The sequence below is a fragment of the Mus caroli genome, unplaced genomic scaffold, assembly GCF_978045245.1.
Source record: "Mus caroli unplaced genomic scaffold, Mus_caroli_1 scaffold_18, whole genome shotgun sequence".
Classification (NCBI taxonomy): domain Eukaryota; kingdom Metazoa; phylum Chordata; class Mammalia; order Rodentia; family Muridae; genus Mus; species Mus caroli.
The window spans coordinates 82221441-82247955 of record NW_028227273.1 but is presented as its reverse complement, the minus strand read 5'-3'; the positions used below and the strand labels follow the sequence as shown (position 1 = coordinate 82247955).

At 47.5% G+C, this 26515-nt stretch overlaps 1 protein-coding gene across 3 annotated transcripts in view; it reads right to left on the bottom strand.

Moving 5' to 3' along the window:
• Positions 1 to 1459: 1459 nt before the first annotated feature.
• LOC110284396 (uncharacterized) overlaps positions 1460 to 26515 on the bottom strand; it is a 67285-nt gene continuing 42229 nt past the window's right edge. For 2 of the 3 annotated variants that reach the window (XM_085832750.1, XM_085832751.1), the window contains exons 7-12: positions 12105 to 12188; positions 10881 to 10987; positions 6984 to 7044; positions 6031 to 6227; positions 2418 to 2574; positions 1460 to 1616 (exon numbers count right to left, since the gene is read on the bottom strand). In XM_085832750.1, coding sequence (XP_085688876.1) covers positions 1512 to 1616; positions 2418 to 2574; positions 6031 to 6227; positions 6984 to 7044; positions 10881 to 10987; positions 12105 to 12188 — 711 coding nt within the window. In that variant the 3' untranslated portion in view covers positions 1460 to 1511. Of the gene's footprint in view, positions 2037 to 2417; positions 2575 to 6030; positions 6228 to 6983; positions 7045 to 10880; positions 10988 to 12104; positions 12189 to 26515 lie in introns of all 3 variants that reach the window. The other variant, XM_085832752.1, reaches the window with a different exon arrangement.

Sequence of the window (26515 nt, the reverse complement as noted above, 5' to 3'; positions counted from 1 at the left end):
AGTGGTGCCTGGGTTGGGAGGAACAACTGTGTAGCTCTGGCTTTGTGACAGGATACGCTGCCCTCCCAGGGGGAGCTGGGAACTGCTCCTTAGGCCCTCTCTCTAGAGAATTTATGTTTGAGTTCTGTTGTCTCCTCCCTCTGCATCTGCAGGCTTCGATGGCTGAACCGTGTGCCTAACATTTTCTTATTTTCTTAGAGGTAGAAAGAAAGTGGAGGGCTTGGCTGAATTGTTATAGGACTCCTAAGGGTTAAAAAGATTCTCTCAGAATCTGATCTTACTTCCACTAGGGAGCTGTCTGCACTTTGGGTGTTATCCCTTGGTGAGACCTGCCTTTTTCTTTGGCTCCTTTAAGCATCTCCATTGTTCTTCTAAAATCCCTCCCTCCCTCCCTCCCTCCCTCCCTCTCTCCCTTCCTTCCTTCCTTCCCCCCCCCCTTTTTCTTTTTTTTATTGTTCTCCCCCCTCCCTGTCCAGCCAAGGGAACTCCCTCTATAAACCAGGGTGGTCTCAAACTCAGAGATCCACCTGCCTCTGCCTCCTGAGTGCTGGACCACGACACCTGGATGAAAAAATTTTAAACTATTCATCTTTTCCATGTATGTTTTGCCTGCTTGAATGGCTGTGTGCCATGTGCATGCAGTACCCACGGTAGCCAGAAGAGAGCATCTGTCCCCTGACACTGGAATCACAGCTGTGAGCCACCATGTGGGTTCAGGGTGCTGAGCCATCTCCTCCCCCACCCCCTTTATTAGTATTCTTGCAATACTGGGGATTGAACTCAGGGCCTTGAGCATCAAGTAAAGCAGCCGTCCACTCAGCCACATCCACAGACAATGCTGTCATTTCTACTAGTGTCTGTGATTTTTTGGGGGTTCCCTAAATATTAGGATTGATATTTTTCACCCCTTCTGGAAATTCCTTTCTGTTCAGCACAGTGCCTTCCACAGCTTCTCCGCCATCACTACTGGACCTGGGGTTCAGCTCCGCTAGGCTATTAAAGGCCAGCACTTTGTCTCTGGTGCTCACATCTGATCACATCTCTGGCCTCTCTGGTTCACACATTCCATCTTCGGATATGCCTAATCCAACCCCTTGTTGGAATCTACTTCCACTCCTTACATTTTTCTACTTATAACGCTCATTTCACTTCATCAGACACCCTTGGCTTGCTTTCATGCCTCTTTATCCTTACCCATAATTTGAAAGCTGTTTTAAAAATAATTTTTAAGGGCAGGAGGAATGGCTCAGCAGTTAAGAGCACTGGCTGCTCTTCCAGAGGTCCTGAGTTCAATTCCCAGCAACCACATGGTGGCTCACAACCATCCCTAAGGAGTTCTGATGTCCTTTTCTGTCATGCTGGCATACATACAAATAGAGCACTCATATACATAGATAAATAAATGTTTAAACAATTTTTAAGAAAGAAAACAAGCTTATTTTATTTAAGACGTTGCAAAGAGAGCACCAGGCAGAAGGACCACGAGTCAGAAGTGGTGAATAGCCATGGCCTCATGTCTGAGTCTGCTCAGCGCTGCTGCTGCTGCCCACTGTGCTGCCTGTCTGACCGTCTCCATCATCCAAATTCACGGTTCGGGCTCTGCATGATGGTGTCACCTTTACAACGAAAGAACGAGGGCTGGAGAGATGGCTCAGCGGTTAAGAGCACTGAGTGTTCTTCCTAAAGTCCTGCGTTCAAATCCCAACAACCACATGGTGGCTCACAACCATCCGTAATGAGGTCTGATGCCCTCTTCTGACGAGTCTGAAGACAGCTACAGTGTACTTACATATAATAAATAAATAAATCTTAAAAAATAATAATGAAAGAACGAAGTGCCAGGCATCTCATGTCAGGCACGAGCATCTCTACCGGATACCAACCTCGCTGCTTATCATAATGCAGACCCAAAGAAAAAGAAAGCTGTCATGTCCTGTTTGGACTTTATCTAATGACTGTTTAAAAAAAAAAAAACAAAAAACAACTTATTCTTCATCCACATTGTTCACCCAGTATCAACTTGCTGTCTTGGCCTCCTACAGTGAATGAATGGAAAAAAAAATAACAGGTATTTATGTGAACTCTTTAGTTGTTCTCAACAATATACTCTGAGGGTTGCGCTGTGCGCTAACTTTGCTATCAGCGCCAACTCACCCAGGGAGTTGAAAGCCATTAGAGAATTATTCCTTCCTCTCTGGTGCCTACCATTAGCTGACATCTCCTATACTTCATCTCTCACTGCTGCTGCTGGCCCATCTAATCTCCAGCCCGGAAATCCTCAGAAATCTCACACTTGCTGGCATCCTGCTCTGCCCCACCTCCTGGCCTTCCACCATCTCCTGCTCTCATCAGTCCTTTGATCTCATGGAGAGCTACAGCCTCCGCCCAGCACAGGCAGAGAGAAAACAGGAACCTACCACCACAGGATGGGTCTGGATCACGTGTGCAAGGGTCAGGGGTGCTGTAGGTCTGGGATCTGGGGTCCCCCTGGCAGGAGCAAGCTTGCCCCTCAGGTGCTCTGTGGTCCCCCTGGCAGGAGCAAGTGTGCCCCTCTCGTGTTCGGAAAGCTTGCTCCTAAATGAAAGAGAGGAGAGATTCTCTCATAGGTGACATCCAGACTGTTTTCTGTACACAAACTCAAAATGCTCTTAACATCAGTGCAGACTTTTTTTCTGCAAATAAAAGGCTTTTCCCCCCATTTTATTCATCTTTATGACATTAACTTTTTGGGATCACAGACTGCCTTTGTCAAGGTTTCTATTCCTACACAAAACATCACCATAACCAAGAAGTGAGTTGGGGAGGAAAGGGTTTATTCAGCTCACACTTCATTACTGTTCATCACCAAGGAAGTCAGGACTGGAACTCAAGCAGGTCAGGAAGCAGGAGCTGATGCAGAGGCCATGGAGGGATGTTTCTTACTGGCTTGCTTCCCCTGGCTTGCTCAGCTTGCTTTCTTATAGAACCCAAGACTACCAGCCCAGGGATGGCACCACCCACAATGGATCCTCCCCCCTTGATCACTAATTGAGAAAATGCCCCACAGCTGGATCTCATGGAGGCATTTCCCCAACTGAAGCTCCTTTCTCTGTGATAACTCCAGCCTGTGTCAAGTTGACACACAAAACCAGCCAGTACACAGATTTCCTCAATGTAGTTAAAAAACAATTTAATGTGAATGAATGCTTGGCCTGCATTATGAATCTCATGCATGCAGTGCCCATGGAAGCCAGAAGAGGGCACTGAATCCCCTGGAACTGGAGTAGTAAGTAGTTATGAGCTGCCATGTGGGTGTGGGGAATTGAACCTGGGTCCTCTGTAAGAGCAGCCAGTGGATGCTCTTAACTGTGGAGCCATCTCTCCAGCCCTGTCAATACCGCAATTAAAAAAAAAAAAAAAGATTCATTAGCGTCCTCTCTCCAAGACAATAGCATCCACAATAAAATGTGGTATGTTTTAAGGAGGGTTCTGCCTCCACAAGGCTATGAGACTTAACCATCTCACTCCCCGCACAGTTCTTCTTTCACTACGCTCTAACCATTGCTCTCCCGGTGTGTCTGCCATGGAGTATAACAGCCACGGACTCTCTAACTTCTTTCTGAATAACTTGAACCCACAGGATATTTAAGCACAAACTGGAATTGACCATGAAGAAAATCACAATAACCCTAACCCTAACAAATTCGATAAAGTTTGGCTTGGCGTTCTGTCCTCAACACAGCACCACCCTGGCAGATGGTTTGAAAAGCCAAAGATGCTAAGACAGTGCCTGCTTCTAGATCCTTCTTCCAATCCTCATCAAAGGTTCTTATCAGGGAAATGGAAGCAAATGGCAAATAGCAAGGGCAGGTGTGTGCAAGTGTGAGTATAGGTGTCTCTGTGTGAATGAGTGTGTGCATGTGTGTATCTCTGTGTGTGTGTGTGTATGTGCGTGCGTGCGTGCATGTGTGAGGGGGGGCATATATCTATGTATATCGGGGGGGGGGGGGCATGTATCTATTTGTATCTGTGTGTGTGTCCACATGTATTTCTGTGTGAGTTCTGTATGTTTCTTCATGTGTTTGGGTCTCTATGTATGTCTGTGTATGTGTCTGTGTATGTCTGCATGTGTGTATCTGTGCATATGTATGTATGTGTATGTGTGTTTGTTTGTGTAAATATCAGCTGTCCTGAAACTTGCATGAAAATCCAAAGAAATGAGAGAATTTTCCCTCAGTTATGTTGGCTTAGATTTAAAGTCACTTTGTGTGGGTGGCTCCCGGGGATCCCCTAGAGAAGAGTACCATAGGATGGCTCCTCACAAAGTCAGGCAGCCCTGCCTGGCCACGGCCATGCTGCTGCAAAGGAGCCCACAAGAATGACAGCCAGGGCTACACAGAGAAACCCTGTCTCGAAAAACCAAAAAAAAAAAAAAAAAAAAAAAAAAAAAGAATGAGGTCTATGTCATTTTGGAGACCAGAGATGAGAGTGGCTCTAGAATGGACAGGAACGCTGGTCCTCACCATCACCATCAGCACCTGCATGGTGCCTGGGCCTTGACAGCACTTGAGACTGGGAGGATCTACAGGACAAGCAGAGAGCTGGGTCTAGCCTGGTGTGACCAGTGAGGACTCACTAACAGCCTGTAGCCCTCGTTTCCGCCTTATGAGATTACTGGTCTGAAGAATGAGGAACCGGGTGTGGAGTAGATACCAGTCACAACTGATACATAACTGGGGAGGGCATTAAAAGAGCTGGTGTCACAGACAAACGTGACGGAGGACATCTCGTTCACATCCCTGAGTCCTCCAACAGCCCAAGGTGCGGGTGTCATCATGCACACGGGACAAGGAGATGAAACACACTGAGCTTCACTGAGATCGGAGAAGGAAGCACAGCTGAGTCCACCTGTGTCAACATGCAACACCAGCCATGCCTCCCTGGGGACCAGGGAGTGGATGTGTACAGAAGAGAAACTGCAGGCTCGGGGGTATAGCTCTGTGGTAGAGCATTTGTCTGATATTGGAAAGATTCTAGGTTCAACTCCAGCACTGTAATAACAATTAAAATTACTCAATCAATAATTAATTAATCAATAGTTGATTAATAATTAATAACACCCCCCCCCAAGACGGGGTTTTCCTGTGTCACTCTGACTGTCCTGGAACTCACTTCATAGACCAGGCCTCTCTAAGACTACAAGAATCTCACGGGGTGTCTCTGGTGAGTAGGGGTGACAGGCAGGAGATGGCTGGTCACACACTTTAACTCAGGGATGAAATCTTGTTATGGAGTTTGGAGGCAGCAGGGATAGGCACCTGCCCACCCCAGGGCCCCTGGAAGGACAGTGGGGAAAGTGATCTGAGGCTGGCAGAGTCCCAAAGTGAGAGGGAACCGGTCTATGAAATCCAAAATATCCACTTGTCACTTCTCCCCCACCCCAAATTCTTCTACTGCCACCCTAAAGTTCTGTTCATAGTTCTACTGTTTACTTGCTGGCAAGTTCCTCATTTCTGACCTATTTTTTACATTTATTTTGTGTGTGTGTTCGCACGCATGTGTATGTATCTGTGTGTGCACATGTGTGTACATGTGTATGCATATGTACATGTGTGTGCATACGCATATATGTGTGTGTATGTGTGTGCATGCACACACATGCATACATATGTGTATGTGCTTGTGTGTGTGTTTGTGTGCACACGTATGTGCATGCATTCCTATGTATGTGCTGCCTACATGGGTGTGCATGTATACATGTCTGCATGTGCATACATATATATATGTGTATGCATATGTGTGTGCATGTGCATGTGTGTAAGTATGTGTATGTGTGTATGGACACATATGTGTACACATGCCTCTGTGTGTGAATCTGTATACACCAGCATTTATACACGGATATGTGGAATTCAGAAAGCGACTTGTGGGAGTTGGTTCTCTTCTCTCACCATGTGTGCCCCAGGGATCTGAGGTCATCAGGCCTGTAACAGGCCCTTCTGCCCACTGAGCCATCTCCCTGGGCCTGTTCTCATCACTTTGATGACTTACATGCCACACAGGGTCACTCGGTGTCTTCCTGTCTTCAGGTGGGGACGCCTCTGTGGACTTTCTGGGCTCTGGCACTTCAGAAATCGGAGGACAGGTCCTGTTTGAGGTTGCTGCCCAGGAACTGGGGAGTCCTCCTCCCCTGGTTCTCTTGGTGGAACATCTGCCTGTGTACGTTCTCTTGGGACCATGTAATCCATCTTGGGAAGAAAAAACACTTACATTTTGTCATCCTCATTGAGAACATGAGAAGTGGGTTTTAGATCAGAACTGGGGTGGTAATGATCTATATATTCATATTTGAAAGGTTTCTAATATGTGCCACTATAAAAAAAAACTGTACCTTATAACCAACAACTACCACTTGGGTCCACTTTCATGCTTGCTACATGAGTCCATCTCTTCTCTATAACCAGTCCTATTGACCCAGTGCAGTGTAGGAACAAGCAGAAGACCAGAGGAAGGAAGGTGAAGTGGTTTGGGCTCTATACTGTTTTTTAAGGTGGATTTGGTCATTTTCTTTTGAGACAGAGTCCTCAGGTATCCCAGGCTGGCCTTACACTCATGGTGTAGCTTAGGGTGACTCTGAACTCTCAATTTTCCTACCTCTAGCCCTCCAAGTGCTAAGATTACAGGTACATGCCACCATGCCCTGTTCATATGAAGCTGGGATTTAAGCCCAAGGTTTTCTGCATGCTAGGCAAATACTCTATTAACTCAGTGAATCTCTACCCCTAGACTTCAGAGTTTACTTCACTACAACCCAAATGGACCTGTCTTTCTTTCCCTGGCCACTGCCACAAAAGGCCCTGATTTGAGTAACAATTCCAGGAAAATAGAACTGGATCTTGCAGCCAGAAGACAAAATACCTCCCATCCCTGCTCCCTCTGTACCTCCCAAATCTATTTCCAAGCAGGAGGGATGCCTGCTACCCCTGGGCCCACAGGACACTGACCAGGCTTCGGGCCCTGTGCTCAGCATCCATGTCTGCAAAGCGGCCATCTCTTTCCAGCAGTCTGCCCGGGTGGTACCAAACAGAGAAAAGCAAACACGGAGGAAGCTGTCAGGCTCAGCACCCCTTGAGTACACAGAGGCTGCAGTCACATGTCCTCAGGCTGGACGCCCTTGGCTGGGTCATCCTGCAGGAGGCCACTGCGCTGACAGGACAGCTCACACACAACATGCAGTTATGCAGAACAAGTGGCATGGATTTCAGAGGACATTTTTTACCATGTATTAAAAATAAAGTTTGTCATAAACATGGGCCTATTCCGGGAGAGCCTGCAGCCTAAGGAACACACTGTGGTGGAGGGAAGGCTCCTGGAACAGGTTTATGGGATAGTACCCTCTGAGATGGTCGACTGCATTCTGTAATGGACCCTGCTAGCTTCCCTAAGCCTAGTTTCAGCTCTGCAGTGAGTGATGAGGGATGTCTGCCATTATACAAGTGCTCAGTTACAAGCGCACCTCACATACTGTTGTTCGTAATGAAGGAAAAGCGCTCCTGGCACTCAGGGTTCCTCACCTGTGCTGAGCAGAGACACATGGGATACTGTGCATCTGTGTGTATACATGTGTGCACAAGTATGTGTGCATGGATGAGTGTTTGCATGTGTGTGCGAGCATGTGTATACATTTGTGTGTATTTACCCATGTGTGTACCTATACGCATGGTAGGGAATTCCTTTAATAGCTTTGGCTAGCTCCAGACACCAGGGGACTTGGCTCTGTCCCAGGTTCAAGTATAGACTTCATTGTGTAGTCTCAGGAACATGCCTCCATTACCAGTCCTCCTGGGAGCTCTTATGGGGTTCTCAGACCAGCTCTGTGAGAATTCAGGGTTACCAAACTGGGACTAATTTTTCTGTCAGTTTTCATGAGACAAGGTCTTACTACATAGCCCCAGATGGCCTAGTACTAACTATGTAGACCAAGCTGGCCTCAAACTCACAAAGACCTGCCTGCTTCTGCCTCTGGAGTGCTGGGATGAAAGGCCTCTATGTTACCCTGCCAGGCTGTGGGATTGTTTTTGAGGTCCTAGGCTCAAGAACCAATAAATAACCACACTGTACTACTTGGCTGCTGGCTGTGGAGTGTGGCCATAGACAAGGCCTATGGATGCCTTCCACTGCCTCATGGGCTGCTCCTGGAGTCCCCAGAGCACCTGAAGCGAAGAAGTGGGCCACCCATGCCCAAGGGGCTCAGCTGAGCTCACATCACAGCTGGGGGTCTCAGGGCTAATCTGTGGGGTCACCAAGCAGTCTGGGCAGAATTCTGCTGAGCTTGGACAGGACAGGTGACATCTGCCCTTGTACACAGGGAACAACAAACACCTAGGTAGAAGCAAACAGTCTTTAATCAGTTGGGAACAGCTGTTTGACAAACTGCTTTCCTCGGAGAAGACCCGCCCCTGGGAGGATGCTCGCTAATTAGGAGCCTGGGTGGCTCTTTTGAGGTGCTCCAGCTGGGGAGTGTAACTCACTGTCAAGAGTCCCAGGGTTACTCGCTCTGTGTGCACCAGGGGTGGGTGGGAGAGGGCCCGTCACACAAGGTCTCTGAGAGGCAGAAGCCAGCCTCAGAGGGTGGCCATCTCCCATTTCCGGGAGAGGAAGGAGGGAGGGAGGCACAAATGTCAGCAGGAGCTGTCCAGAGAGCGGCTTAGATGCGGGCACAGAGACAAAGCTGACCGGCCACTCAAAGTTAAGCTCTGACTGGAACAGAACTCGGCTTCCTTTTTCCCTCAGTGGGGTACCAGGGGTCACTTCCATTCTCGAGAATCCCCAGTCTTTATGTCCCTCTGTGCTCAGTGTAAGAAAAAAAAAAAAAAAGAAAATATAACCCGTAGTGCCAACTTAAAAAATTTTTAAAAAAAGGAAGAACACAGAAGATTTCTGAGTATGCACACTTCCGTTTTTTTAACCTAAAACTTGAAATTTCTGTTACTTTACCAAAGTAATAGAAGTAATTTACACTTGCAGGTCGTGTAAAGTAAATATTACAGAGGGCTGGCTGTATGTAGTTCCCATGCCCTTGAAGGGGCTTTTTACCTGTTGGGCTGCGAGCATGAAGTTATCAGGATATCAGCCTTCAAGTGGCCCTGTCCTTGGCCTCGGGCCCCTCATGTGTGGGAACTGGGGATGGATCTGCAGATTGGCTTTATGGTCATGGATCTGCTGTGTTCCCACAACCATGCCGATTGGCTGGGTCCAGACAAAGAGAATATTTTGATGGCACTGAAAGAAGTTCTGAGGGAACTGACAGCAGTGGGGAGGGACAGACCCCAAGAGCACTGCTGGATCTGGGGCTCACACTGAGGGGGCCTTAGAGGTGGACCTGGTAGCACTCCCAGACCAGACGGCAGCAGTTGCTATTTCCCTCATTTCAGCTGATTAAAGGACACCAGAGAACAACTTACTCCTTAAATTGCAACAACAAAGGCTCGCCTTCTAGGTTCAATCAAAACAACGAGGCTGCCTGATTCAAATGCTAATAGTGGGGCCAGAATTGGTCCCTAAATGAGGGAAACACTCCCCCAACACCACCCACCGCCCCACAAATGACCAGCTAGCGGCTTCTTTGCCACCAGAATCTGTTAAGCTTCTCCCAGGTGTATGCTCTGTTAAATGTTTCATGGGAAACACCGGAGTGGGTGGGAGAACAGATTTCAAAGAAGCGGAGTGGGGGTTGGGGGGTCAGCTCCATCCACACAAGCTTCTGACTGGAAAAGAACTTGGTCTCCTGTAGGACAGACCTCCTATGCAGCAAATACAGGGCATTTTAACAGGTTGGATGGAGCGTTTGAATGCTTCAAGGAGGAAGACCACAGCCTCAGTTCATCACAGATTTCTGATGGCCTCGCATCTGTGGGCTCTCTCTGGGAGCCACCTCCCTATCTGTCATGCACACTGGTATCCACAGCCTGCAGTGCCCACCATAACTGCTTGTTTTCTTGAGCTCACGGGGCAGGCCAGAGTCAGACCAGACAGCCCAAGGTCAACTCCTAGGTGGCAACTCAGGCCAGGTCCTAGACCATACACTGGAGGTCACTGCATCCTTGGTCAGGTGGGGGAAAGGGAGGGCCATGCCCACATCTACTCGCTGTTGCAGAAAAGTGCATACAGCCCAAGCAGAGGCTGCCTCTGTCTTCAGAATAGTGGGTTTGCTGGTAAATGATTTACCTTCCCTCCGCCTTGTCTGTTACTTACAAACTATGTGCGCTTTGACCTCACATACTTTCACCCCACTTAGCAGCCTGATCTCCAGGGGACTGTGTACAGAGACCCTGCTGGAGCACAGACAGGTAAGTTTGTGTCCATCCTGGTAGAAAGTGCTCATCTCCAGAGTGGGTACTTCAGGCAAGGTCACCCCAAGGAGCCTCACTGACCCCCATCCTGAGTAGATGATGAGCCCTGGCCTCGCCTCTGCCTTCTCCTTCCTATATTCCTTCCCAGCCTCACAGGCTGGCAGAGCCTTTGTCTCCATCTTTCACTATACCAGGTTCTCCCCCGTGATTAGATCATATGCTCCCTCTGCCTTTTGTAAGAGGCTGCTTGAAGGTTGTTTGGTAATGACAATTTCTTAGAGGCTATGTGAAAAAAAAAAAAAAAAAACCAGTTAAGGTGACTGTAAGGAGACATAGAAGCAGATGCTAAGGCCAGGACCTATGTGAACCCTTAGTCAGGCTTGGGGTGCAGGGGTGGGGGGTGGTTAGGAAGGAAACAAAGAAGGAAGAGGGGAGGGGAGGGAGAAAAAGCCCTAAGGGCAGTGGTTCACATCATAATCCAGGGGGATTTTGAGTTTGGGCTGCAGAGTGAACCCCCAAGACCCCGTCTCACAGGGGAGGGGAACTTACTTTCTGGAGAATTCCATGTTAGCAAGGGAGGTGAAATACATCCGATACAACCGGCTAAGATACATCTTGCTTTGGGAATCCGTCCTTGTCTTACACATAGTCTTGCTCTGTAAGATGCATTTTGCCACCCTGAGTGCATCTCTTACGCTCACAACCCACCTAGCAGCTAGCATTTGAATTTGTCAAGCATGGGAACACAGAACCTCTGTACTACCTTGGTGCACTTGCAAGCAAGCCACATGCGGTAGCTCCCCCACCCCCCACCCCCGTCCTGCTTGGCATGGTGGTTAAGTGGTAATACATACTCTCCTTAGCTTTGGTTGATAGTGCCTGTGGTGTGTGGACATTTCGCCCTCGCCTTCCTCCTCAGCCTCACACTCCTGGAGGTGTGATGTCAGTCCTTAAGCTATCCTGCCTTCATCTCAAAGGACCGCACCAGGAGATGGAGTGCCAGGGAGCTCATGAGAGCCTACACCAGCCTGACACTGAAAGAACAAATGTCATCTTTTTTTTTTTTTTTATGACGGCTGAAGGGAGCAGCCAGTGCATCCTTTAGGATAGTATTTGAAAAACCTAAATACACTGTTATGAACTACACCACTCTTTAAAAAGTGAGAAAAATATTTATATTTATCTAAATATTTACTTTTTCCCCCAGTTCTGGGGTATCAAACCCAGGGCTTCAAGCATGCTAAACCTCTACTCAAACACTGGGTTATGTCCCCATGCCAGAAATTGCTTAAAACACAACAAAAGCAAAAATTATACACAATTAAATTGTAAACAATAGACTACTAGATGGGAGGATGGTCTAAAAATAAGAAAATGGCCCTTGAAGAGGAAGGACAGAGGAAGGAAATGCCTGAGATGGGGGGTGGGGGCGCGTGCTAGCCCCTAAGCCTGAGCTAGATGACCGTGTGTGTGTGTGTGTGTGTGTGTGTGTGTGTGTGTGTGTGTGCATGTATGTATGTGTGTATGCATATGTATGTGTATATGTGTGCATGCATGTGTGTATGTGTGTGCATGCATGTGTATATGTATGTATGCATGTGTGTGCATGCATGTATGTATGTATGTGTACATGTATGCATGTGTGTATATATGTATATATGTATGTAATAGGCATTCCTCATTATGACTTCTACCCTTTGCCAGGACTAAAGTTGTTCTCAAGGCTCAATAGGTGAAGAGATCACCCAAAGAGGCAGAGCCCCACGCATTCACCTCCTCAGGTCCTCCAGGCAGCCTCTGGGCAGCTCCATGCTGTTGGCATCTTTTTCTCCATTCCGTGAGCCGAGCGAGAAGACTCTTGGAAGAAAACAAGAGAAGTCTTCTCACAAATGTCCTCCAATGGGCCCTTTACATCAAGCCTGGCAGCCATGTGCTGGCCCCTCCACCTCTGTCACCTCGAGACAGCCCCGCCCCCAATGCGAGAAGTAAGATGGCTACCTCAGACTAGATGTTCAGTCAGAACATCAGAGAGAAAGTGGGAAGCAGTGAGAGAAGGGAGTAGAGGAGGGAAGAGGAAAAGCAAGAGAAGCTTGAAGCAAGAGAACTCAATGAGAATACGCGACACAAGGCCAACAATCCATTTAGGAACAAATAGATCTTCTGTAGAAACTCAATGAAGCACACAGAACACATGTTTCAATGTCACTGAAGAAATCAAAGATCGTAAATATTAAAAACAAAAACAAAAACCAGCCAATCGTGTTCATGGATTGGATCAATTTAGTAAAACAGATTTATAGGTAAGCACAATTCATACCAAGCATCCAGCCAAGAGCTGAGGAAATGTCTCAGTGGGTTAAGCAGCTAGCTGCATCAGCCTCATGAGCCTCCTTCAAATCCTGGAGCAGGACTCCTATGCAAAGCTTGTATTTGGGGGTGCACATCTGTAATCCCAGCATGCTTCAGGAAAACAGTTGGTGGAGTCAGGAAGACAGAAACCATGGGCCACACAGCCTGGAGCATACAGCACAGCAGCAGCAAGACAAGGAAGACTCAGCCTCAAAAAGAACCGGCTCCTGTCAGTTGCCCTGTTACATCCATATGCATTCTGTGGCATGCACATGTGCCCAAGCGCGCGCGCACACACATACACACACACACACACGCACACTAAATACACAAATAATTTTGAAAAGATTCCAGCTCAATCTTTTTTGTTTGTTTGTTCAAGACAGGGTTTCTCTGTGTAACCCTGGCTGTCCTGGAACTCACTCTGTAGACCAGGCTGGCCTCGAACTCAGAAACTCGCCTGCCTCTGCCTCCCGAGTGCTGGGATTAAAGGCGTGTGCCACCATGCCCAGCCAGCTCAATCTTTATAAACATAGACTAGTTACTCTAATCTGTATGGAAAAGTAAAAGCCGGAAAGAGAAAAAAAAGCTGAAACAGAATAAAAAGGACACGTGTCGTCCTTCCAACAGGAAGCGTCAATGATGAGGACCGTATGACACAGGTAGCAGAGACACACACATAAATGGCGGAAGAAACAGACCGTTCAGAATGCACCTGTATACCTTGCCCATGTGATAACAAGGGCATATAGGCACACCCTTTCCCACAATGCACCTGTGAGCTGTGCCCATGTGATAACAAAGGCACACTCTTTCCCACCAATTACACTTGAGCAAATGAGCAACCGTGGACAAAAGTAAGCACACACCCCCATGGTTAAAACAAACACAACCTCAGCAAACTAGAAACCAGCCCAGATGTCCCTATCCCCACCAGCCTACCCTCCACCCCGCACAACCAGTCAACAGATCATGCCACCATGCCTCCCCACCATAATGAACTATATCTCCTTAAATCATGAGCCAAAATTAACCTGCACTTAGTTGCTTTAGCCAGGTTATTTTACCACACACTGGGGAGTATCAGCAAGGGTGAAAGGAAGCCCCAGGCATTTGGCTTGCCGATCAACCCCTTTATACTCCCATATTTAATTCTCACAACACTCCATCCCTTGGCCTTCTTTGACATAGGCTGAGACAGAGAATGAGGGCCTCCTGATGCTGTATAACCTGTCAGATACAGATTTACCTCGCAGCTTCTTGAGGTTAGCAGCTCCCAGATGTAAGTTTTGTTGTTTTGTTGTATGCTCTCTCCCTCCCCCTCCCTCCCACCTTCTTCTCCCTCTCTCTCCTCTCTCTATCCCTCCCTCTCTTTCCTTCCTCCCCCTTCACTTCTCCTCATCCATCCTTCCCTCTCTCTCCTACATCCCTCCCTCCCTCTTCTCCCTCTCACTCTTCCCTCCATCTCTCCCTTTCTCCCTCCCTCTCTCCCCTCCTCCCTCTCTCCTCCCCCTCCTTCTTTCTCTATCCCTCCCTCTCTCTCCCTCCTCTTCCCTCACCCCCCAGACATTTCATGGTAAACTGTCAAAACATGACAAAGAAAAGTAAACTCCTGGAATTCTTCTATAAACAGAAAAATACTACAAACATTGTGGAAAGAAAAGCAATCAACCAGAGACTAAAACTCAGATATGAAATTGAGAGGAGAAATTGCAGGGTGCGGGGGGGGGGTGGGGGGTGGGTGGGTGGGTGGTGGTGGTGGTGGTGTGTGGTGTCACAGTTCAGTCCACTTGGTTATCAGCCCTCCTCCTGAGCTCAAGGAGGGCCAAGTACAGAGAAAACCCATGGGAAACATACAGGAAGAAAGCAAGCCCAGTGGTATTGTCAAAGTTTAAACTCTGACTCCAGAGTGTTCTCTGCACACTCCTGTACAAGGACGTCCCTAGGTCCCTGCTCTGGAACCTCCAGTCAAGTGTTCCCATGTGCTCCGCCCCAGGGCTCCTGTGACCACAGGGCTCCGGTGCCGTGGACAGCCATTCAGAGCTGTATTAAACACTAAGGACTCAGCCCCTGGGGACGGAAATGCATCCTTCCTTGTAAAGCTCGCTGGCAGTTGCTCTCCACAGACTACCTGCATCCCTCCTTGTAAAGCTCGCTGGCCATTGCTCTCCCTGTAATCCCTGGGACACCAGGGAAGAGGGAAGGAAGTGGTCAAAGTCACGCTTTTCTGCAAACTTCAAAGGTCGCCCCTCCCCCCTCTTTACATTTTACTGTCTGGGGAGCTAACTTGTCTGCAGCTGTCCTCAGAGACTGTGTCCCTGTGTCAAACCTGCCTCCTCCTGGGCTCATAAACTACAGCAGGGAGGTGGGTACAGGTGTGGAATGGGAGGAAAGAAGTGTCCTAGTGAAGGCTGGGGACGGGGTGGGGGGCAGGCCTAGGGAGGCTGGAGAGGCACCATGCACACACCTTGCACGTCTATGTGCTGGGTTCAACCCTGCTCTACACCCGTCCCACCACACTCCACCCCGGCACAGCAGGCCCTGTGTGTGCCTCCCAGGAGAAACCCCTTGCATGCAAACCTCTGAGTCAAAGACCACTGGAGGCGGAGCAGCTGCCGCCAGAGATCTCAGATGCTTCACAGTCCAGGTTCTGAGATGCAATGCAAGCAAGCAAGCTCGGTGCTGAATTTACATTCCTCACCAAGAGAAATGAGCTGAAGGAGTGGTAACCCCTAATTCTAGCACTTGGGAGGTTAAAGGAAAGAACATGAGTCCCCAAACTAGCCTGGGCGTGTGATGCGAGCGTGCTCACACACACACACACACACACACACAGACTGAGACAGAGACATAGAGAGACAGACACAGAGAGACAGAGACAAAGAGATTTTAAAAATCAAATATGTATGTTTGCCAAGATAACAGGCTTATGTTGCTACTCACACAGAACACTTTGCCTGTTTTCAATAAAGAGAAACTGGTAATTATGGACTAAGCATGAGCCTGCTAATAGAAAATGTGGATGGATTCTCGATCATTAGATCTTGCTCATCTGTACCAATGTCTTGAGGGAGACAAGGGGAAAAGAGAAAACTGATTTATTTATGGCGATATTAAAGGGTTCACATGGGGCAGATTAAAAACTAAACATGAGTCAGGCAGCGGTGGCACACGCCTTTAGTCCCAGCACTTGGGAGGCAAAGGCAGGCAGATTTCTGAGTTCGAGGCCAGCCTGGTCTACAAAGTGAGTTCCAGGACAGCCAGTGCTACACAGAGAAACCCTGTCTCGAAAAAAAAAACCAAAAACCAAAAAAAAAAAAAAAACCCCAAAAGCCTAAACATGTTTACTTCTTGTATACATTTTCTTTATATTTATTTATTATTATTATAAATTTATTATTTATTATAATAAATTGTTAGTTGTTGTTGTTGTTGTTTTTTAAAGACAGGATTTCTCTGTGTGTAGTCCTGGCTGTCCTGGAACTTGCTCTGTAGACCAAGTTGGCCTTGAATATTTACAAAGATCCACCTGCCTCTGTTTTCCAAATGCCACATACCACTACCACCAAGCAATTTTAATATTCTGTTGAGAATTTCACATTAATACAGTGTATTCACCCCACCCTCTGCTCCCTCCTCTACCTTTTCTTCCCAGCTCCATTGCCTGATAACCTCTTATTCCATAATTATTATTGCCTGTCTCACACTCACACACACACACACACACACACACACACACACCCTTCCAAGTGTGTTTTGCTCTGCTTGTATGTGCATGTGATAAACATACGTCTGTTATGCGGGTGTAGGTGTACAGAGCTCTGTCCCATGCTTTACCCCACAGCAAGTGCCTTCTTTATTCCGTGAGCCCAGGTCCTTCACTGGCTCTGTTGTTTCCTCAGACACGGGACATTTTTCTTAATAAAAACGTCAGTCTGGTGAGTATTTCGCCAAGGCCCTGATTCTCACACAGACCGACCACATGATCCGAACAAACGTATTTTGGGTCATCTGAATCTCATCAAACACCCTCACATCCCCAGCCCCTCCACCAACCCCTAGCCTCCCTAGGCTTGCTCTGCAGACCAGGCTGGCCTCAAACCATGATCCACCTGCCTCCACCTCCTGAATGCTGGGACTAATGTGGCACTACCACACCCAGATCACCTGAACTCATGAGTTCCACGCTTTCTAACCGCAGGGAATCACCAGGCCAGTTTCCCTTAGGGACAAGGTACATTTCAGCTAAACCTTTGGACACGCCCGTTTGACACCAAAACTTGCCACAGCTTATTCATTGCATCTGCACAGCTTAAGCAAGACTACATCAGTATCTGCCAGGAGCAGAGTGTGAAGCGACCCATGAATGCTGAGCAGTCTGCACTTCAGCTTTCTATGACTTGGGGACAATCAGCCACTGGAACTTTGTGCCTTTTTCATTAGCTTAAAGCACACTGGAAGTGAGTGGAGAGTCCCACATTTTTGTGAAACTAAGGGAAAAGCTATCAGCCTTTATATCCTCAGAAGCAGAGACACTAAAAAGAAAAGAAAATCAAACAAGGAACTTATTTGAGGCTCTTCCTGGTTTTATTGACCATCTAGTCACCAAATACAAACATAACAAAAACTGTTTCCTGAGATCAGATGGCATATGAGCATTGTGTCTGAGAACAGAATACCAGAAGTCCCTAAAAGCCACAGCCCCATTTGGCTTCTGTCTTTTCAGGTCATTAGTGCCATTTGTACTATGAAGGACTATGGTACATCTCAGAGCCCTGGGATCCAGCATGGAGTTGCACAGTGTTATAGGCCTGCAGGGTCTGAGTCCGAGCATTTTGTCCGCCACAATTAGGTGACTGCCTATAAAAGCCCCGGACAGCAGCTGTGAGGGAGGGAGAACCAACAGCTGGCTTCAAATCTTGTTAAGTGCCAGCAGATCTTAAAGCGACCACTACCCTATCTTCACAAAGCCTATTCCTGTCCCTTGGCACAGAACTTACGGTACAATCTTAACAGCCCCACAGGGTTCCATTGAGTTTCCAGGTTTGGAAAGAAGGCATACTTCCAAATAGTCTGTCCATTCATGACATTGCCGGGTGGGCTCGAGGGCACAGGAGGCTGCTAGCTGGCTTTTGTATCTATGAATTGGGGGGGGGGGGGGGCGTGGCGTACGGATATTCAGAAGCATGAGTGAAATTCCCTTTTTCTTTAAATGGTCCTAAGGATTGACCCCAGGGCCCCACACATTCCCGGTGAGTGTTCAGTTGCATCCACGGGGCCCTACATCTACTCACTTCTTTTTTTTTTTTTTTTTTTTTTGGTTTTTCGAGACAGGGTTTCTCTGTATAGCCCTGACTGTCCTGGAACTCACTTTGTAGACCAGGCTGGCCTCAAACTCAGAAATCTGCCTGCCTCTGCCTCCCAAGTGCTGGGACTAAAGGCGTGTGCCACCACACCTGGCGTCTACTCACTTCTTAAATGCCCTGTGAGAACTGGTGTTAGAGCATCTGACCAGCCAGGCTGCTGGGCTTGCATCCTTGAAGCAACAGCTCTGAGACCAACTGAGCCAGGGTGGGAAGCTGAAACGTCAAGCCATGGATTTTTATTTTTTGGTTTTTTGTTTGTTTCTTTCTTTCTTTTTGACTCAGTAAGGCCCTCTTAGGCCCTCCGACCAGCACTCTCCACTCTGCTCCCATAGGAAGGAATGGCCAAGGGACCAATGTCACAGGTAGTCCTCCTTTAAAGCTATGACTTAAGTATAGAAGCAGCTATGGCATTATCTGAAAACTGTTTTTTTTTTTTTTTCTAATTAACCACAGCATATGGAGGGGGGGGATGGTGAGAGGTCCTGAAAGACCTCTCTCTTGACTTTGCTTTCATTTTTCATTCCCCAGCCCAACCAAAAGCAGTTGTGAATGTTGCATGGCTTTCTTTGACATTGAAATAAGGTGCAGCCACGCGTGGTGGCGCACGCCTTTAATCCCAGCACTCAGGAGGCAGAGGCAGGCGGATTTCTGAGTTCGAGGCCAGCCTGGTCTACAAAGTGAGTGCAAGGACAGCCAGGACTACACAGAGAAACCCTGTCTCGAAAAACCAAAAAAAAAAAAAAAAAGAAAAAAAAAAAGAAATAAGGTGCATAACTACGAAAGAAAGTACTTTGTATGCTCTTCCTATCACTTAATGTGTTTATTAAACAGAGTAGCTCAGTGGAAGTTCAGACCCTCAAAGGGCCAGTTAGTTCCTGAGTTAGACATGAGAAAACTGAACCCTGGAGGAATCAGGCTTTGCACAAGGTCTGCAAGACCCTGCTGGAAGAACAAGGGTAGATAGATAAAGCGGCTGGGCCTTCCTTCCTTCCTTCCTTCCTTCCTTCCTTCCTTCCTTCCTTCCTTCCTTCCTTCTTCCCTCCCTCCCTCCCTCCCTCCCTCCCTCCCTTCCTTCCTTCCTTCCTTCCTTCCTTCCTTCCTCAAACTCCTCTACTTCATAGTCATAAATGCTATGGGTTTAACAGCTTATGAGCTGTGCTTGGCACTATTATCAAAGCAACGGAAGCTCCATCCGCAAATGAAGAACAGGAGTGTTAGGGCACAGGAGGCCACTCTGAGCAATTCTCTGCTCACCAACACATCTGAGAGGGACACTGCACACTTGACAAAGACAAAGCCAGCCACATGCTCTTAGTCCCTTCTGAGCTCCCCTGTAACTGACTGTGAGTAGATGGGAGAAGCCAGCAAGCCAGAGTCAGAGGAAGGTAAAGCCAGTGGCCATGACCTTGGAAATACCACTTCTCAATAACCGCCCCTGGGATGCATATGGTGGTGGACCAGCAGGAAGAATCTGCCCTGGAGATATTTTATCTAAATCAGATGATATGGGTTGAGGATGAAATATTGTGTGGGTAAAAAGGAGGACCTTGCACAAGCAACAAGAGATAAAAAAGAACTCAGAAACAAACAACGCTAAACCAGCCTGGATACCATACCAAGTGATGGGGACCTAGGGTCAGGAGCATGCATGCCCTACATAAAGGAGTCCAGCAGATGGTAGTGACCACTCCAGAGGCTGAGGCAGGCAAATCTCTGAATTCAAGGTCAGCCTGGTTTACAGAGTGAGTTCCAGGACAGCCAGGGCTATACAGAGAAACCCTGTCTTCAAACAAACAAAGGAGTGTGTTTGGACCGTGCTCTGGGCGACTCTGGGACGATGCTGTAAAAGACCCATCAGAAAACAAGGGGCACACACACTAACAAGGGACCACAAGAACCTTGAGGGAAGACAGTGTAGCCCGCTGGGAAGGCTTGCAGAGGCACTAAGGTATGAACATGGCTGGAGGACATCTGCAGGGGCAGAGGAAGCAACAGCAAGCAGGAGGCAGAGGGCAGGGGACAGCTGCTTCACCTGGGGCAGCAGGTGACAGAAAGCCCTGCCTGCATGCTGAGCTTGTCTGTGTCCTTATGCATACATGCAGACATGTTACATATGAGAAATTTACCTTATGCACACATGCAGACACAGCACATATGTGAAATTTATCTTATGCACACATGCAGACACAATACTATGAGAAATTTATCTTATGCATACATGTAGACATGTTATATATGTGAAATGTATCTTATGCACACATCTTATGCATGCATACAGACACAATATATGTGAACATAAAGGTATCATCAAGGAACATTTCTTATAATCTCTCTGGTCTTTATGACATATCAAATGCTGAATACTAGACCGTTTTGGCACACTGGAAATACAGTGATAATGCAAAAAATGAAGAAAACAGAATAAAATATAAATTATGTTCAGAAGTGGTAAAAGCTAAAAAGGAAATTAAAGCCACAGATAGACACCCATCCCCCAACATGGAGGAGGAACCAAAGGAGGGAAGGAGTGGGTGGGGACACGTGGGACTCCCAGGCAAAGGACCTGCATGTACGAGGTCACGAGTGAATGTGTGTCGGGATGTGTGAGGAACAGCAAGGGACTGAGGGGCTGGCCAGAGACCACAAGGAGCAGACGGCTAATAGGAATAGAGTAGAAGGTCTGAGGACTAGGAGGTGAGACCCTCAAAGGGACAGGCATTGGGACCTCACTCTCCACTGTGGAGTTAGGTATGCTTAGACACTCTCAGTTCATCTCCCCACACAAGGACATCAGCTCAGCTCCATTCCTAATAAAAGACATGAGCTGAGCAAATATGATAGACTGAGTCCTCTGCAGGCCTTCTCTAAGTACCAGGGAGGCTCTGCAGGGCACACACACACACACACAATCACACATGCATCACATATTCTCACATATATATATATATATATATATATATATATATATATATATATATAAAATCAATCACACTCGAACAGAGAACACACACACAGAACACACACACACAGCACACACATAGCACACACACAACACACACATCACACATACTCACACACATAGCATACACATTACACATGCTCATACCCACACCACATGCACACTCACATACATACCATACACACACTCATATACCACACATCACACACACTCACTCACACAACACACATCACACACATGTACACACATATACACATACCACACACTCATGACATACACACCACATACACTTATACCTATGCACATACTACACATCAGACACATTCACACACACCACACACACTCATGCACATAGACACCATATACACACCACACATACATTCAACATCCCTCTCTCTCTCTCTCTCTGCCTCTCTGTCTCTTTCTCTTTCTCTCTCTCTCTCTCTCTCTCTCTCTCTCTCTCTCTCTCTCTCTCTCTCTCTCACACACACACACACACACACACACACACACACACACACAAGGTAGGAGCAAACAGTGAGATCCCAATCATGTGTCACTCTACCTCCCCTCCACTGCCTCACAAGCTGGTCTTGGGACACAGTGTGCTCTCCTGAGTGACCTGGAACCCCAGCTTTTCTCAAATAGAGAGTGGCCCAAGCTGTCTGTGTGAGGCAGGGAACAGAGGTTCTCCTGTCAGTACCTCTGCCCTGAGGAGTCACGGAAGAAGACTGAACAGAGGGACCTCTGCTGGCAAAATGGGATCACCTTTAAGCTAAGAGTAAAACATGTTGTAGTGTTTATAAGCTAAGGCAAATGTTCAGAGATGCCTTGGACATGGAGAACAGATGACAGTGAAGAGGCAGAGGTAGGGAGGCAAGGGTGGGTTGGGGAGGCAGGGGTGGAGTATGGAGGCAGGGATAGGGTGAGGAGGCAGGGGTGGGGTGGGGCGGTAGGAAGGAGGTGGAGAGGCAGGGGTGGGGTAGGATGGTAGGGGTGGGGGAGGGGGCAGGGATGAAGTGGGATTATAAACTTACAGTATCATATCTATTTTAAATGAGAGGTTTTAAAGATACATTATTTTTAAATGTGTATTTTGGGGTGGGGGGTTGTTCTGCCTCTGCCTACCAGAGCATTGGATGGACTGCAGAGGTGTGCCATTGAGTGTTGCTTCTTATGTGTATTTTGGGGTGGGGGGTTGTTCTGCCTCTGCCTACCAGAGCATTGGATTGACTGCAGAGGTGTGCCATTGAGTGTTGCTTCTTATGTGACTTACAGTGACAGATCTCAGATCACCGGGGTTGCAGGACCAGTGTTTTTTGACCACTGAGCAATTTCACTGGCTGTAAATGAATGAAGGCATGGTATTTATACAAGAGTGTATAGGGAGGCTGATAGGCAGGCAGGCAGGTAGATATGTGGATGCCTAGAAAGATGATAAGCAGCTATTCAGGTAGCCAGGAGAGACTTGAATTTGACATCTTTAAAATATTATTAAATAAAATTTGACTAGGGATTAGAGGAGAGTCTCCGAATGGTTTTAGAATGGCTGCCAACATACTTCATGTATATGTGCTTAGTGGGTCCTGAGCATTGAAGACAAGGCTTCATTGTCATATATACATGCTTAGTGAAGTCTTCAGCACTGGAGACTGTAAAATCTCAATATACAGACTATGATTTACTAGTCACAAATGAATTGTGTATACCCAGAATCATATAAAAGATCTTGAGCAATAATGGGTCACAAGTGGAAAATTTTTCTTTTTTTTTCCCCCCATTTTTGGTGTGTCTGACTGTGTATGTTTGTGTGTGTAAGTGTGTGTGAGTATGTGTATGCATGTGGGTGTCTGTGATTCTATGTATGTCTGTTTGTGAGTGTCTGTGTATGTCTGGTGTGTGTCCCCAGTATGTGTGTCTTTGTGTGTGTCTGGTGTGTGTGTCTATGTGTTAGTGTGTGTCTGCTGTATGTGAATGTGCATATCTGGTGTGTATGTGGTGTGTGTGTCTACATGTGTGTATGTGTGTATATGTGTATGTGTCTGTGTGTCTGTCTGTGTCTGGTGTGTGTGTGTGTGTATGTGTGTCTAATGCTTGTGTGTGTGTCCAGTGTGTGTATTTGTGTGTGTCTATGTGTGTGTGTGTTAATATGTATAAATGTGTATATCTGGTGTGTCTCTGTATTTGTGAGTGTGTATATCTGGTATGTGTGTGTGTAATGTATGTGCATGTGTGTGTATGTGTGTGTTTCTGTCTTCTGTGCATATGTGTTTAGTGTTTATGTGTGTGTGTCTAGTACATGTGTGTGTGTCTAGAGCATGTATGTGTCTAGAGAGAGAGAGAGAGTGTGTGTGTGTATCATGAGACTAGAAGGGGTCCAACAGAAGAGAAGAAAGAGCTCTCAGGGCTGAGTGGGGGTGGGTAATAGAATTTTTGAGTCAAGAAGCACAGAAGAGAGGACTGTATGGGGAGAGGTTGGGGCACAGAAGAGAGGACTATATGGGGAGAGGACGGGCACAGGAGAGAGGACTGTATAGGGAGAGGACAGGGCAGTCAGGGGGAGGGGGAGTGAGTCAGATGGCCAAGAGCACAGTGTAATGCTATATTGTGTGGAGATGCCACAAGACACCTGTGGCTCTGTATGCGGACTTAAAGTCCTCTCCCCACCCACACCAGACAGGGTTTCTCTGTGTAGATCTGCCTTCCTCTGCCTCCCAAGTACAGGGGTTAAAGACATGCACCACAGCCTCCTGGCTTAAAATATTGAAAATAGTTTTTTAGTGTTGAACAAATTACAAGGATGAACACGGGAAATAACATAATTAGAAAAGTTGATCTATTTTTTTTTTTTTTTTTTTTTTAGTTTCAAACCCATCAAATTGGCTAAGTACCATTTTCTGAGTACACAATTATAGTTGAAAGGAAATTGTCCTCATGAAACCCATAACTGTACAATGAATTTCCAATAAACTATAAACTATTAAATAAAGGAAAAGGGAGACCAGCCACAAGAAGAAAGCCAGAAAACGGGGTAAAATCTGGCGTTAGGATAAGCAAGTTTAGCTGCTGCTGGTGGTGGTACATGCTTTTAAGCCCAACAATCGGGACGAAGAGGCAGGTGGATGGATCTCTGTGAGTTTGAGGCCAGCCTGGTCTACAGAGTTAATTCCAGACAACCAGGGCTACATAGAGAAACCCTGTCTTGGAGGTTAGGAGGAAGATAGGCAAATTTATAAAATGACCTACAGGTTCTGTCATCCCAGAGTTTCTCCTCAAGAGCCCCCAACAGACTTCTCTGCAAGCAAGCTCTCCTCTGTCAGGAAGCCAGTGCAGTAAGTGCTGACTGCGCAGGCAGGATGGGAGCTAACTTGGTGTACAATAGCACAGTGCCAACGATCCTAGCACTGGGGAGGGAAAACCACATCGATCCCTCGGGCTCACTACTGGCCAGCCCAGCCCAATCAGTCAGAGAGTCTGTCTCAAAAAGTAAGGTGGAGAGTGACTGCTTAAGACTCCAAGTCCTCACAGGCTTACACACACACACAGACACACACACACACACACACACATGCATACACACAGCAAAGCCAAACTGAAGGAAGCTGCCAACAGGTCTCTCAGTGACAAGTGGCTTTTCTGAATGCCTTACTTCTGTTTCAGTCTTCTCCTTATCTCTTGCCCAATTTTCCTGGCCCCAGATTCTCCTCTCACCTCTGCCTAGCTTCTGTGCAGAGTTGTCGGTCTGAGCTACACACCCATTTGGGAAAGGACAAGGGCACACTGTGCTCTGACCTTGCTGGCTTATCAACCAGGGGTGGGGGCGAAGGGATGGAGTTAGGAACTGTCTGAGCCAGGGGACGGGCCCTCCATTTGACTTGGAAGCACACTGGTACACTTTTAGTGACCATATGGTCATTGTCCCTCCTGCTCAGGCCATGTGCCTGCAGGCTGAGGGATGAAGGGCGGTGGCTGTGGTCTAACAGGCTGTCAGATCCACCTGTTAGAGGTAATGCCTGGTACAACTGCTGCTAAAGGTGGGACTCATCGGGACATAATCGGGCCACCAGGCTCATGAGCATGGGTAACTGGCAGAGATTAGTGTGTGCACACAGGTGCCTTATTCTCTTCCTTCTCCCTCTCATAATCTCTCTCTCTCTCTCTATCTCTCTCTCTCTCTCTCTCATCTTCCTCCGAAGAGCAATGGATGACCCTTGACTTTGGACCTCCCAGCCTTCAGAAGTGTGAGAAATGGGCCTCAGATATTCCTTGACTGCAACACAACATGGACTTACAGCAGCGATCTCTCTCTCTCTCTCTCTCTCTCTCTCTCTCACACACACACACACACACACACACACAGTCTAAGTCTGCCTCTGCTTTCCACACTAGGGTCTTTTAATACCTGTGGCCTCTGTCCCTTACACATTCCATATAAGCTCACAGACAGCTTCAGCACGACAAAGCAACTTGACCTCATGTGTACCGGGGGGATGATGACTGATGTATATGTTCAGTAACAGAGCAACTTGATACCAAGGGGAGGTCTTACCATTGAAAACCAAAGCCACCAGCATTGCTGAGTCTTTTGCAGAGACTGCTGGGGTGGGCCACACCCACAGTACCAGCTACTTAGGAGGCTGAGGCAAGAAGGCCATTCTGGGAGACAGACTAGTGAGACCTTTGTCTCAAAACCCAATGTAAGGACGACTGATTAATTCCCTAGTATGTCCCATTAACCCTAGGTTCCAGGACGGGGCGGGGGTGGGGTGGAGTAGGGGGAAATCTGCCAGTGAACAAGTAAGTCAGGTGGATATATTTTGCCGATCACCATTCAAGGCCAGGGAAGGGTGACAGGAAAACCTGAGGTGTCAGGCAGGGCTGGTGTGCAAAACATAGAAGTCAGGCAATCTGTCCTAACAGCTCCAGAGCAGAGCTCCCAATTCAATGCGGATGTCTAATGTCTGAGCTGAGCTGGAGCCTAGCTAGGGTCTCAAGCTAAGTTCTTACACCAGAAGTCCCTGGAGGTTGGCCCATGCCCACAGTTTCAGACTCAGAAGTGAGGACGGCCTGAGGATTTACATTCTAACACAACCCAGGGTTACTAATTCATATCACTCAGTCATACATGTAGCAGGTCCTATAGGATTGGTAGACTTTAGGCCTACAGTCCCACCTGTGTGAAGAGTAGCCCTCTGTGCCACTTTCCTGTGACAGGGCCACCTGCTCTAGGACAGGTATGTAGAGAACACCCCCAGGAGGTGACCTGCATTTGATCATCACCTAAGCTGACCCAAGCTGCGGTTTGCTGCAAAAAACGCCAGCTATCTCCTTTAACAGGTCAAATTGACTCCTCAACTGGCAATGGTCAATGGGAGCACACTGTTGACAGCAAAGCAATACCAAGGAGGTGACAGTGGTCCCCGTGAACAAAAAAGAAACGGGAAGTACCATCTTTCCACAGTGGCATAGACAGAGGGCTGCTTTCCGGCTTTCTGAACCAACTCCGTTGG